Source organism: Salmo salar, chromosome 10, assembly GCF_965601325.2.
Source record: "Salmo salar chromosome 10, fSalSal1, whole genome shotgun sequence".
NCBI classification, from domain to species: Eukaryota; Metazoa; Chordata; class Actinopteri; order Salmoniformes; family Salmonidae; genus Salmo; species Salmo salar.
In genome coordinates, this window is record NC_138300.1 from 98,686,837 (window position 1) to 98,701,423 (window position 14,587).

Consider the following 14,587-nt stretch of genomic DNA (forward strand, 5'->3'; position numbering starts at 1 on the left):
TTGATTTGCTCAAAAAAGCCACACGAAACAAATAAACCATTACATTTTTTGTTTACCAAATTCGACACTCATTGACCTCCATACAAAAACTCCTCGCTTAGTGAGAGAATAAAACGCCACCTGCTGGAGAAGACAGATTTTGGGCCCAGTTATCCCTCGCCTCGCCTCTGCCTCAGATTATATTGACAAGATAGACATGTGACCACTCTAACAATGGAAATACATGTTGTACTCACAGATGGAAGGCAGGCGGTAGTAGGCGAGATCAGGTGGGACCATTCTAGCCAATGAGAGGGCAGATACGTGTGTGAGCAACACGCCATAGAGATATTTAGGACTCAATCTTTGTGTCTGTGCCATTATAAACTGGGTGGTTCAAGCCCTGTATGGCCGTGGTATATCAGACCATATACCACGGGTAAGGCAAAATATTTATTTTTACTGCTCTAGTTGCTTCGTGCCTAAGAACAGCCCTTAACCGTAGTATATTGGCCATATACCACACCCCCGGGCCTTATTGCTTAATTATAGCATCTGTGACAGCATTGGCAGCGCCTTCTAGGCCATCTCCATGTTTTATAAATAGTTTCACATTTAAACATCCAGTCAAACATCTGTCTCATTGTTCTGTGGTAGTAGTAGTATTAGTGTGTCGCTAGATAACGATGTAAATTATAGCACTTTTTATGAACGTACTGGCCATGTGTATGTTGTTTACCATATCATGGGCAGGAGGATCTAACAATGGGAATTCCAAATCACCTGTTGTATTCACCCCCGTCACTCGGTCGCGTTGTTGCCATTGTTAATAAAGCAATTGTTCACGAGAGGGCGTGCTAAACAACAGTTTTTCAGCACGGCTGTGCTGCGGTCAAATGAACGCCCTCTTATGTACAACTGCTTTAAAACCTCTTAAGGGTCCAACCCTTTTTTTCACCTTTTGCCTAAAATGACATACCCAAATCTAACTACATATAGCTCAGGACCTGAAGCAAGGATATGCATATTCTTGATACCATTTGAAAGGAAACACTTTGAAGTTTTTGGAAATATGAAATGAATAACAATGGCAATGAGTGATTGCTTACAATTGCTTTTCTACAACTGGTTTACATTTAAATAAAAAAAACGTTATTTTGACAAATAGGCTACTATTTCAGTCGTTAAGTCTTTTTGTTCTATATCTATGGACGCCACCCAGTTGTTCATTCTAAATGTTCCCACTTATCGCTTGCTAGCTAGCCAACTACAGCTAACACAGTCAATTCAAACCACGCAGCTAGAATATCAGCAAAGTAGCTGCATTTCATTTTGTTTGATCTGTTTTTCTCTTGCCATTTATTTGCATATATCCATTAAAATGATGTTGATTCATTTCGACTGGCTAAGAAAATATGTCCTTCTAGTCCTGATACATACATTCAAAATAGGACAGTGGAGATCGAATTTCAATATTGAAACAATGCTGCAAATGTCGAGAGACAGACAGCAATGTTTGTACAAACCCCGGTTGTTACAAACCAAATGTTAGGCTAGAAGCAAGGGGAAATAATGAATTGGCTGGGCTGAAGGGACACTGGATACGCAGGGAATTCTCAGATGGAACGGAAAACAAGATGCCCATTTTTGTGTCATAGGATTACCCATGCTAAACGTTTTTTTTAGTATGGCTTAGAATATGTCTCAACCAATCACAATGCTTGTTTTGACCAACCCTTTGTAGAACAACGTTCTTCAGCCGCCACAGCCACATTGATGCTCGAAGGTTGTCACGATTCCTACCGACGGTGGCGCCCCCTCCTGCTCGGGTGGCGCTCGGCGGTCGTCGTCACCGGCCTATTAGCTACCACCGATTCCCTTTTTGTTTTTTCCCTTTTTTTATGTTTTCTCACCTGCCCTGAGTTAGGTAATTAAGAGGGCTATTTAGTTCAGCTGGCCCGCACCCTATTGTGCGGGATTGTTTTTCTGTATGTCAACTGCGTTTGTTGTCTGTGCTTGTCCATTGTATTTTTCCCTGTTGTTGGGTGACCTCTTATTTTGTACGGGTGGTTCCATTAAAATTACCACACAGTGTTCGCTGCTTCCTGCGCTTCTTTCCGCCACACCACAGACAAGACGTTACAAAGGTAGAACGGGGCTAAAGACTTTGAACCAGGGCTAGTGACTGTTTCATCGAAAGTATACTATAGGGGATTGGGAATATAATGACATTGCTAAAGTAGGCACATATTTTGAAGGAAACAGCTTTGCCATCATCATATTGTCAAATTTACTTTAGACAGATCGCAATGTTGTCATTAGCTAGCAAAGCTTGTGAAAAATAGATAGCAATGCTAATGTTAGCTAGTTAAAATCTGGAGGTCTCCCCTCAATCGTAGTTAGGTAGCTAACGTTATACTGCATCAAAAGTCAATCTGGCGACAAAAGGTTTCCTTCTACTAATTATTTGCCTTCTTTAGAAATGTTATCGTGTTTTCAAGCCACAGTAATGCACTTTAGACAAACATTTTCATCAGCGCCCAATGTGGATGCATTGAGTAGAATGCACAGTTGGGCATTAGTCCTAAAACTTTATCAGTAAAACGTCACAATAAGGTGCACCTTACTACACCTTATTGCACCTTCTTGTGACGTTTTATTGATAAAGTTTTAGGACTAATGCCCAACTGTGCATTCTACTCAATGCATCCACATTGGGCGCTGATGAAGATTTTTGTCTAAAGCGCTAGATTTGCCTGGTGGGGGGGCAACAAGATCCCCAGCTCAGCTAAAAGCATTGACAAATTGGTGCCGTTTTCAAGGTGTTGTTAGATAAATGTTAACTACGATCAACAAAAATACAAACGCAACATGTAAAGTGTTGGTCCCATGTTTCATGAGCTGAAATTAAAGATCCCTGGAATGTTAATTTTGAGCACAAATTTGTTTACGTCCCTGTTAGTGAGCATTTCTCCTTTGCCAAGTTAATCCGTCCCCCTTACAGGTGTAGCATATCAAGAAGCTGATTAATATATTGATAAAAGTCATCTTGTCCAAAAGAGATTTACAAGGTTATCAAAACGTCACGGCAGGGTAAGCCTACACATAACACAGCCCTTTAAGTGTTCGTTTTTATGGGTATTTATGAGTATTATGACCCCTCCTCTTAAAAGATATGACAGCTTGCCTCTTATCCAATCATCGTTCCCTTATGCCATAGTTTGTACATCTCAATTGTTATATTGCTTAAATAGGTCTCTCATTAGTATCTTATTCATAGTATTAGGCAATGTTGGAATGATGCATTTCATTGTTTTGCTTACTTTGTGTATTATAATTAGCTCATGTGCTTTTCTTCACCAGGAGGGGACACTATATAATGTTGTTGGGTCTGTAACCATGTTTGCCATTGACAGTCCCTTCCCATTCAAATACTGTATTCTCTTTCAACAAAAAGTTTAGTAATAGACCCATGTAATTTCAGTTGATATAGGCAGGGTTGTTTTGTTTGTGCAATGTGCTGTCTGTGCGTTGGTATATGGTCTATAAAAGGTGTATGGCGTCCTTGTGGGTCGAGCGGTTTGCTGATGTCAATGTTGTGAACAGAGTGCTCCATGGTTGGGTTATGGTATAGGCAGGCATAAGCTACGGACAGAACACAGAACACAGCGAATGTGAATGTAAATAATGCACGGCCCCATGTCACAAGGATCTATACACAATTCCTGGAAGCTGAAAATGTCCCAGATCTTCCATGGTCTGCACACATGTCACCCATTGAGCATGTTTGGGATGCTCTGGATCGACGTGTATGACAGCGTGTTTCAGTTCCCGTCAATATCAAGCAACTTTGCACAGCCATTGAAGAGGAGTGGGACAACATTTCACAGGCCACAATCAACAGCTTTATCAACTCTGTGCAAAGGAGATGTTGTGCTGCATGAGGTGAATGGTGGTCACATCAGATACTGACTGGTTTTCTGATCCACACCCCAACTTTTTTTTAAGGAATCTGTGACCAACAGATGCATTTCTGTATTCCCAGTCATGTGAAATCCATAGATTAGGGCCTAATGAATTTATTTAAATGTACTGATTTGCTTATATGAACTGTAACTCAGTAAAATCTTTGAAATTGTTGCATTTCTATTTATATTCAGTTTGGTTGTAATGTAATCACCTTTTCAAGAGCATAGTCAGAACTACAAATGTTTGATTATTCCATGCAAAACAATTGCGCATATTTAGCTCTATCATCAAATCAAATCAAATTTATTTTTATATAGCCCTTCGTACATCAACTGATATTCTCAAAGTGCTGTACAGAAACCCAGCCTAAAACCCCAAACAGCAAGCAAAGCATGTGAAAGAAGCACGGTGGCTAGGAAAAACTCCCTAGGAAAAACTCCCTAGAAAGGCCAAAAACCTAGGAAGAAACCTAGAGAGGAACCAGGCTATGAGGGGTGGCCAGTCCTCTTCTGGCTGTGCAGGGTGGATATTATAACAGAACATGGTCAAAATGTTAAAATGTTAAAATGTTCATAAATGACCAGCATGGTCAAATAATAATAATCATAGTAGTTGTCGAGGGTGCAACAAGCACGTCCGGTGAACAGGTCAGGGTTCCATAGCCGCAGGCAGAACAGTTGAAACTGGAGCAGCAGCACGGCCAGGTGGACTGGGGACAGCAAGGAGTCATCATACCAGGTAGTCCTGAGGCATGGTCCTAGGGCTCAGGTCCTCCGAGAGAAAGACAGAAAGAGAGAATTAGAGAGAGCATATTTAAATACACACAGGACACCGGATAAGACAAGAGAAATACTCCAGATGTAACAGACTGACCCTAGCCCCCCGACACATAAACTACTGCAGCATAAATACTGGAGGCTGAGACAGGAGGGATCAGAAGACACTGTGGCCCCATCCGATGATACCCCCGGACAGGGCCAAACAGGCAGGATATAACCCCACCCACTTTGCCAAAGCACAGCCCCCACACCACTAGAGGGATGTCTCCAACCACCAACTTACCGTCCTAAGACAAGGCCGAGTATAGCCCACAACGATCTCCGCCATGGCACAACCCAAGGGGGGGGGGGGCGCCAACCCAGACAGGAAGACCACGTCAGTGACTCAACCCACTCAAGTGACGCACCCCTCCCATGGACGGCATGGAAGAACACCAGTAGGCCAGTGACTCAGCCTCTGTAAAAGGGTTAGAGGCAGAGAATCCCAGTGGAAAGAGGGGAACCGGCAAGGCAGAGACAGCAAGGGCGGTTCGTTGCTCCAGCCTTTCCGTTCACCTTCACACTCCTGGGCCAGACTATACTTAATCATAGGACCTACTGAAGAGATAAGTCTTCAGTAAAGACTTAAAGGTTGAGACTGAGTCTGCGTCTCTCACATTGGTAGGCAGACCATTCCATAAAAATGGAGCTCTATAGGAGAAAGCCCTACCTCCAGCCGTTTGCTTAGAAATTCTAGGGACAATTAGGAGGCCTGCGTCTTGTGACCGTAGCGTACGTGTAGGTATGTACGGCAGGACCAAATCGGAAAGATAGGTAGGAGCAAGCCCATGTAATGCTTTGTAGGTTAGCAGTAAAACCTTGAAATCAGCCCTTGCCTTAACAGGAAGCCAGTGTAGGGAGGCTAGCACTGGAGTAATATGATCAATTTTTTTGGTTCTAGTCAGGATTCTAGCAGCCGTATTTAGCACTAACTGAAGTTTATTTAGTGCTTTATCCGGGTAGCCGGAAAGTAGAGCATTGCAGTAGTCCAGCCTAGAAGTAACAAAAGCATGGATTAATTTTTCTGCGTCATTTTTGGACAGAAAATTTCTGATTTTTGCAATGTTACGTAGATGGAAAAAAGCTGTCCTTGAAACAGTCTTGATATGTTCTTCAAAAGAGAGATCAGGGTCCAGAGTAACGCCGAGGTCCTTCACAGTTTTATTTGAGACGACTGTACAACCATCCAGATTAATTGTCAGATTCAACAGAAGATCTCTTTGTTTCTTGGGACCTAGAACAAGCATCTCTGTTTTGTCCGAGTTTAAAAGTAGAAAGTTTGCAGCCATCCACTTCTTTATGTCTGAAACACAGGCTTCTAGCGAGGGCAATTTTGGGGCTTCACCATGTTTCATTGAAATGTACAGCTGTGTGTCGTCCGCATAGCAGTGAAATTTAACATTATGTTTTCGAATGACATCCCCAAGAGGTAAAATATATAGTGAAAACAATAGTGGTCCTAAAACGGAACCTTGAGGAACACCGAAATTTACAATTGATTTGTCAGAGGACAAACCATTCACAGAGACAAACTGATATCTTTCCGACAGATAAGATCTAAACCAGGCCAGAACTTGTCCATGTAGACCAATTTGGGTTTCTATCATCAGAGTTATGCACCAAGTAACTGCATGCTTTTCGTGATCAGTAAACATCAATTGATCATGTAATTTCAGATATGTGATGGTATAGCCTCACGATATCGCTCAATATTGGCCACCGCCATTAATTGGATATTTGAGTGATATAAAATAAAAGTGAGCTATATCGGAGTATGTATAGTCCTTTTTGGCCTCTGCCTATCAAGCAGGAGAAGGGTGAAATTTGCAGATGTAGGCTACTGTTAGCTGATAATGTTTACTTTGTAAACTACTGGTTGAAACTTTGTACAGTTGGCTAAACATAGTGGTGAGTAGACCTATGTATGTACTTTTTTCTCCAACCAATGTAGGCTTACCTAGCAAAGTTAACTAACATTATCCCCTTTTCAACATTGTTAAGAGCGTATTTAATCCCAATTGCTGCATTGATTGATTTACCACGTCGAATTGGCTAGCTAACATATCACCTCAATATGGCTAGTTAACGAGCTAACTTTAAGGAGGAACTAGATGGCTATATACAAATATTGTTTGAGTTGCTTGCCATCTATAGTGATGACAGTAGTCCGACTGACCACTTTACCAGGACGAGGATTTGCCGATGTCAAGCTCTTTTCAAAAGCCTAATCTCTGATAAAGCAAGCTAAACGTTCTTTGCTTAGCTATAGCTAGCTACATGCCAAATGGATAGGCCCTCTAATATCTGAAATTACATGATCAATTGTTTACTGACCATGAAAAGCATGCAGTTACTTGGTGCATAATTCTGATGATAGAGCTAAATGTGGAATAATCGGAAATGTGGTGTTCTGACTGCTCTTCAAGAGGTGATATTAAAACCAAATAGTCATAACATTTATTTAATAATCTCTAGAAAACGGCATGCCGTTGTCAATGGTTTTAGCAGAGCTGGTGGTCTCCTTGCCCCCTAGCAGCCAAATCTAAGGCACTGCACTGTATTGTGAAGTTTTGTTGATAACGACCTATGACGTGTTATATCCATGATGAGTACTCTATCTATCTCTATGACAACAGGCACAACTCAGATATAAAGTCGTTTTTTTTCAAAGTTGCTTAAATACCACGTGTGTCCACTTACTGTATATTAGTGCATTTGCAACAATCTAACCATTATGAAATTTCCTCACGTAGCAAATTAGCAATTACATTTGTTTTTGACAGTCTTTGACCGCCATACAAAATGTCCTTACTTCGTGGGTTTATTTTCACGGACAGATTTTGCCCTGAGTGAAACCTCTCGCTTTGCCACTTCCTCTCTGATTAAATTAAGTCAATGGACTAAATACATTTTTATTTAAGAAGGCAATGGAAATCTGTACTTAGCCACTGAAATGTTTATTAAAATCTGATATCACAAATTAATGATCATTTACAATCATGGATAAAAACGTCTAATTACAGATTAAAAAAAAAAAAAAGCAAAGTATACAAAAACGGTTGAGGTAAAACATCATAAAAATAGCTTCAGTTAAAAAGCCCTTATTGAAGTCACAAGTTAAGTTAAAAAGCTTACTTCACAATATCTAGCTGTCCTAAAAACAAAAATGTATTTACAGTTGAAGTGCCTCACAACACAGTGAATGATACAACATTCAATATCATTAAACCCTCATTTTCTCTTCCCATGTAAACAGTAAACAAACAATGACATTTCGTTATTAAGTAAATCATAACATGACTGCTTTATGACTATTGAAAAGAGGATGATAGACCGGTCTCAGACGTATTTTAGCCATCTCCTCTGACTATCATTTTCACGCCATACATGTTTGGCATGACAGTGAAAAACCACACAGAGGGGAGAGGGAACATAGATGGGACAAGCCAGGTTAATACATATCGGACTATGCCGGTTCTTAGAATGAGGAGCAAGATGTGACCAAATCATATTCACATACTCTATTTACTCCAAAAGCTTTTCTGGTAACTGCAGTTCTCCCAAGCTTTTGTAGAAAACCCAGACACAATCCAAGGGCCCACATCCAAATGCCCACAGGTTATGGCATCATAGTGGTGAGAGTTAAGTTTCAAAACACACTAAACAAAACACATCCCAAAAAATGCCGACATTATCAGATCGAATCAAATGCTTAGAAAAGTTAGTTTTTTCTTCTCCAAGGAAATGCTGACTAAAAAGAGGTATCTTGTGGAGAGAAGTATGGAGTGCACTTAGCCACAAAATCCTTATAAGGATGAGGTTGCCTCTAGCCTAAAGACTGATCTAAGTTTAGCATTTCCATCCAATGTCTAAGCTAAGATATTTGGGGAGGGCAAGCTGATCCTACACATGTGTGCCTAAGGCGCACCTTCTTCCCATGATTCCCTCTCTACACAGTGCTCTGCCTGCTCTCCCGACCATATCCCACTGACTCCGAGCAGCAGGGTGGGAATTCTATGAATATCCCATCTAAATCTGTGTCCAGGGACTCCAGCACCTGTCCAATGATGGTCTCTGGGCTGGAAGATCCGCTGGGGGGAGAGGAGGGGGCACCATTGACCATGTCTGTGAGGGTCATTGTTACCTCCGTCCTGTAGAGGGGTCCTGGGGAGTGGAGAGGGGGGATTAAGGGGGAGGGGAGAGGAGACTCCATAGTTCCTGCCAGAGGGAAGGTTGTCGGTTAGGCTCAATCAATCTGGCAAGAGTATTTTTCTTATTTTTCCTACTATGGCAACTTATGCGCCTGCGCCTCTGGAAGTTTACAGTTTGTAGTGTATGCATAGCCTAACCTAGTAAAGACCTAGTGAGGAGGACTGAGGCCCTACCTGTGGACTGTGGAACCACACAGAGCCTGTTAGCAGGGGTGCTGGAGGTGTCAATTCCAGAGGCAATGTCGGCGTAGGCCAGGCCCTGTTCCTCTAGGCAGGAGATGATCTCACAGGCAGAGTGTCGTCGGATGCCCCCGCTGCCCACCGAGCTGGCATCAGGGTCGTACTCTGCCACGGGCGTCAGGAGGAGAGGGATGTTGTAACTCTTAGAACGAACCACAGGGTTCTTAGACGGCTGGTCCACAGGCTGCTTAGGCCAGCACCACTGGAAACGATTCTCTGTGGGAGGACAGAGTGTGTAAGAGAAGGAGAGTAAAGGAGAGGGAAAACGTAGTGGAACAGTGAACAGGGCAGTATATGTATCTTACCAAGCACACAGGAGCAGTGTGCCACGCTGCCGTCTCCAGAGTAGAGGCCGTGGGTGCCCAGATAAGGAGAGACCACCCTCTGGACCAGAGACTCCAGGCGCAGATAGTCCTCACTCACACCTCGCGACTCATGGACACCCTACAGAGAGAGAGAAGACAGGTCAGAGCGTGTATGTGTGTGTGTGTGAGGGACATAAAGAGACAAAAAGGAGAGAGAAAGACAGAGAGAGGTGTTCTGTACATACCTGCAGTATAAGCAGCATTTGCGTGACGGAGGGGGGAATGCGGGCGCGAGGCCGAGACAGAGCATCCTCCAGCTTCACACTCAGAACTATGGTGTTCCTGAAATGGAGCAGAGCGAGCTGTCTCACACTAGGCTCCTTACCCTGCAGAAAGGAAGGGGAGAGGTAGAAAGAGGAATGGAGCGAAGGGTGAGGCGAGGGGGATGTAGGGTTATGAAAATGCAGCTTTAATTCCCTGAGAGAATGTTCTTTATTGTCTGCTGAGAGAAAATCAGAGAGCGAGAGAGAGAACAGGTTAGAGGAGAGTCAGGACAGAGAGATAGTGAGAGAGAGAGAGAGAGAGAGAGGAAGGAGAGTGATACCTGTACTGGGTGAAAGATGGCCTGTAGCATGTTGAGAACATCACAGAAGAAAAAGTCCCATGTCTCTGCCAGAGAGTCCAGTAACTTCTGACCTGAACACCAAAGGAGGAGCAAACCAACTGCTGTTAGTACTAAAATAATCTCACAAAGCACAGCAGTTTGGGACCTATGGCCTCAGTTGACTTTGGTGCGTTAAGCACAGAACATCACAGACCCTGACAAAGGTAACCCTGACAAAGGTAATGTAAGCTTCAGTTCAATTATTTTTATTTGGAGCACTGACTGCTCTCTCTACTGTCACTGTTAACACATCTACTAAAATTCTATGAAAAGTAAGACACCACAAATACCTTCGTAGAATCTTATTTTGTCCCGGAGAATGACCATGCCCTTTGTCAGCAACTGGTTCTGAGTTACAGAGAGGTTCAATAAAACAAGCTTTGGTCAAATTTATATTATGGCCCAATCAGAAACAATCTATCCATGATATTATTTCACCATTTAGCAGTAACATCACTTACCTGGAGGTATTCTGTGAAAAACGACCCCAGCTCTGTTTTCAATAGGTGCCTGAGTAAGCAAAGTCAAGAGAGTTAACACACATGAACAGAGGCTATATTTGTCTAGTGCAATACACTGATAACACAAAACAGGTAAACGCTTCAAAACCATCTATGTGAAATTAGATACTATATTATTGTGTAGGTATATATACACTACATTACCAAAAGTATATGGACACCTGCTCATCGAACATCTCATTTGTATTTGCATTTATTATGCCAAGGCAGCAGCTACTCTTCCTGCGGTCCAGAAAAATTAAGCCAGTTATACAATTTTTAAAACTTCATAATACATTCACAGATTTCACAACACACTGTGTCCCCAGGCCCCTACTCCACCGCTACCACATAGCTACAATACAAAATCCATATGTACATGTGTGTATAGTGCATATGTTATCGTGTGTGTATGCATGTGTCTGTGCCTATGTTGGCTTCACAGTACCATAAGGTGTATTTTTATCTTTTTTTTAAATCTAATTTTACTGCTTGTGTCAGTTACTTGATGTGGAATAGAGTTCCATGTAGTCCTGACTCTATGCAGTACTGTGCGCCTCCCATAGTCTGTTCTGGACTTGGGGACTGTGAAGAGACCTCTTGTGACATGTCTTGTGGGGTATGCATGGGTGTCTGAACTGTGCACCAGTAGTTCAAACAGACAGCTCGGTGCATTCAACATGTCAATACCTTTCATAAATACAAGGAGTAATGAAGTCAATCTCTCCTCCACTTTGAGCCAGGAGAGATTGACATGCAGATTATTAATATTAGCTCTCTGTGTACATCCAAGGGCCAGCCATGCTGCCCTGTTCTGAGCCAATTGCAATTTTCCTAAGTCCCTTTTTGTGACACTTGACCACATGACTGAACAGTAGTCCAGGTGTGACAAAACTAGGGCCTGTAGGACCTGCCTTGTTGATAGTGCTGTTAAGAAGGTAGAGCAGTGCTTTATTATGGACAGACTTCTCCCCATCTTAGCTACTGTTGTGTCAATGACACGCCCACCTCAGAGAGAGACACAGTTTAATGTGAGCTCTCACATCTTTCAACATGTTTTTTTACAAAAGGATAGATTTGGAGTGAGAAACTTGGATTTTTGGGCAGGTACATATGCAGGATGCTACTCTCCACAGCATGGCCTTCGCTCCAGATCAAAACTCCAAACCTACAACATAATTTTGACCAAAATTAACTGGAGAGATTACTGCTTCCAAGGTTTTCTTTTTCCAAGCTATACGGAGGATACTCTAGCCAACAAACAGCAGAGACCTGAGGACACCATTCCAACCTGGAACTGAGCCAGATACAAATTCAATTAGCACTAAGGTGTGAAGTAAAAGGTCTTCGGGTCCAACAAGTGTCAGGAGTCTTTGAAGCGTCCTCTGAAGCCCCCTCCTGCTGTTCAAAGACCATTCACTGGCATTTTCTACAAGCAATCTGCCTCCAGAAATAAGCTTCTCCCATTGCCTGCTGCACTGCTGCTTGGATTCCCCCTGGTGATCTGTTCACCGTCTGCCCTGGATTGTCTCCCCCTGTCTGGTACAGGTACCTCCACCACACTCACCCCTCTCTCCCGAGCTTTCGCTTGCCTCCAGCACACATGCACGTTGGGGCGAGTGACTCTGAACTTACAATGACTAGCCCCAGGTCGTTATATATTTTTTTTAATTCTTGTGCATTTTGCTATTTTGCTATTTGCCTCATGACTCCTGCATACTTTGTTGACTACAAACTTTCTTTACCCAACCATGGGTCAGACTGTTTGTTCCTACACTCGGGACTCTGACTCTCTATTGGTAACACAGACTTTTGGCCTCCCGTCCTATTCTAACCACCTCTCGCCGGCTTTGTTTTCATGTTAACTGATGAAATTGCTGTACAATATGATCTCGTTGCCATCCAACAGTAAGCGTAGATCATCATTCTACACCTTTTCCCATTTTCATGTGAAAGACCATGGAGAGCTTGGTTAGCTGACAGGTGTGATAAGTGTAAATGGCATGTCATAAATCAGCACTGTAGAGTTCTCCCTTTATTTTTTATTTAACCTTTATTTAACCAGGTAGGCCAGTTCTCATTTACAACTGCGACCTGGCCAAGATAAGGCATAGCAGTGCGACAAAAACAACACAAAGTTACACATAAACAAAAGCAGTCAATAACACAAAAAAAAGAAAAATGGAAAGAATCGTTGTACAGTGTGCAAATGTAGGAGAGTAGGGAGGTAGACAATAAATAGGCCATAGAGGCAAAAATAATTACAACTTAGCATTAATACTGAAATGATATATGTGCAGATGATGATGTGCAAGTAGAGATACTGGGGTGCAAAAGAGCAAGGGGTAAGTAATAATATGGGGATGAGGTAGTTGGGTGTGCTATTTACAGATTGGCTGTGTACAGGTACAGTGATCGGTAAACTGCTCTGACAGCTTATGCTTAAAGTTAGAGAGGGAGATAAAAGACTCCAGCAATTCATTCCAGTCATTGGCAGCAGAGAACTGGAAGGAAAGGTGGCCAAAGGAAGTGTTGGCTTTGGGGATGAGCAGTGCAATATACCTGCTGGAGCGCGTGCTACGGGTGGGTGTTGCTATGGTGACCAGTGAGCTGAGATAAGGCGGGGCTTTACCTAGCAAAGACTTATAGATGACCTGGAGCCAGTGGGTTTGGCGATGGATATGTAGTGAGGCCCAACCAACGAGAGCATAGAGGTCGCAGTGGCGGGTAGTATATGGGGCTTTGGAGATAAAACGGACGCACTGTGATAGACTACATCCAGCTTGCTGAGAAGAATGTTGGGGGCTATTTTGTAAATTACATCACCGAAGTCAAGGATCGGTAGGATAGTCAGTTTTACGAGGGTATGTTTGGTGGCATGAGTGGAGGCTTTGTTGCTAAATAGGAAGCCGATTCTAGATTTAATTTTGGTTTGGAGATGCTTAATGTGAGTCTGGAAGGAGAGTTTACAGTCTAACCAGACACCTAGGTATTTGCAGTTGTCCACATATTCTAGGTCAGAACCATCCAGAGTAGTGATGCTAGTCAGGCGGGAGGGTGAGAGCAGCAATCGGTTGAAGAGCATGCACTTAGTTTTACTAGCATTTAAAAGCAGTTGGGAGGCCATGGAAGGAGAGTTGTATGGCATTGAAGCTCGTTTGGAGGTTTGTTAGCACAGTGTCCAAAGAAGGGCCAGATATATACAGAATGGTGTTGTCTGCGTAGAGGTGGATCAAAGACTCACCAGCAGCAAGAGCGACATCATTGATGTATACAGAGAAAAGAGTCGGCCCGAGAATTGAGCCCTGTGGCACCCCCATAGAGACTGCCAGAGGTCCGGAAAAACAGGCCCTCCGATTTGACACATTGAACTCTATCTGAGAAGTAGTTGGTGAACCAGGCGAGGCAGTCATTTCAGAAACCAAGGCTGTTGAGTCTGCCGATAAGAATGTGGTGTGTGACAGAGTCGAAAGCCTTGGCCAGGTCGATGAAGACGGCTGCACAGTACTGTCTTCATCGATGGCAATTATGCTATCGTTTAAGACCTTGAGCATGGCTGAAGTGCACCCATGACCAGCTCTGAAACCAGATTGCATAGTGGAGAAGGTACGGTGGGATTTGAAATGGTCGGTGATCTGCTTATTAACTTGGCGTTTGAAGATTTTAGAAAGGCAGGTGTCATGACGTGGCCCTCTTTGGGTATAGCGAGTGCCTTCCCCCTCTTTCCTCTCCTACACCCAGGTTCTGTTATCTCAGGTCGTAAATTCCTGGAGGAGACTCTTTCCTCCTGGCTATGCAGAAAGAGACACATAGAGAGAGAGTTTCACAGTAGAACAAAGGAACTTCTTCTACATCACAGAACTTGAGAACTGAACAATATCCATGTTTTGGAGAATGTGTA

At 43.0% G+C, this 14,587-nt stretch overlaps 1 protein-coding gene across 1 annotated transcript in view; it reads right to left on the reverse strand.

Annotated features, from left to right (window-relative positions):
* Nucleotides 1-7,707: 7,707 nt before the first annotated feature.
* Nucleotides 7,708-14,587, reverse strand: part of LOC100286559 (proline-rich protein 5) — a 78,457-nt gene continuing 71,577 nt past the window's right edge. The window contains 8 exon segments of the mRNA XM_014125165.3: nt 7,708-8,769; nt 8,772-8,984; nt 9,152-9,433; nt 9,523-9,661; nt 9,768-9,908; nt 10,127-10,218; nt 10,477-10,534; nt 10,648-10,696. Of these exon segments, the coding sequence (XP_013980640.3) occupies nt 8,684-8,769; nt 8,772-8,984; nt 9,152-9,433; nt 9,523-9,661; nt 9,768-9,908; nt 10,127-10,218; nt 10,477-10,534; nt 10,648-10,696 (1,060 nt within the window). The 3' untranslated portion in view covers nt 7,708-8,683.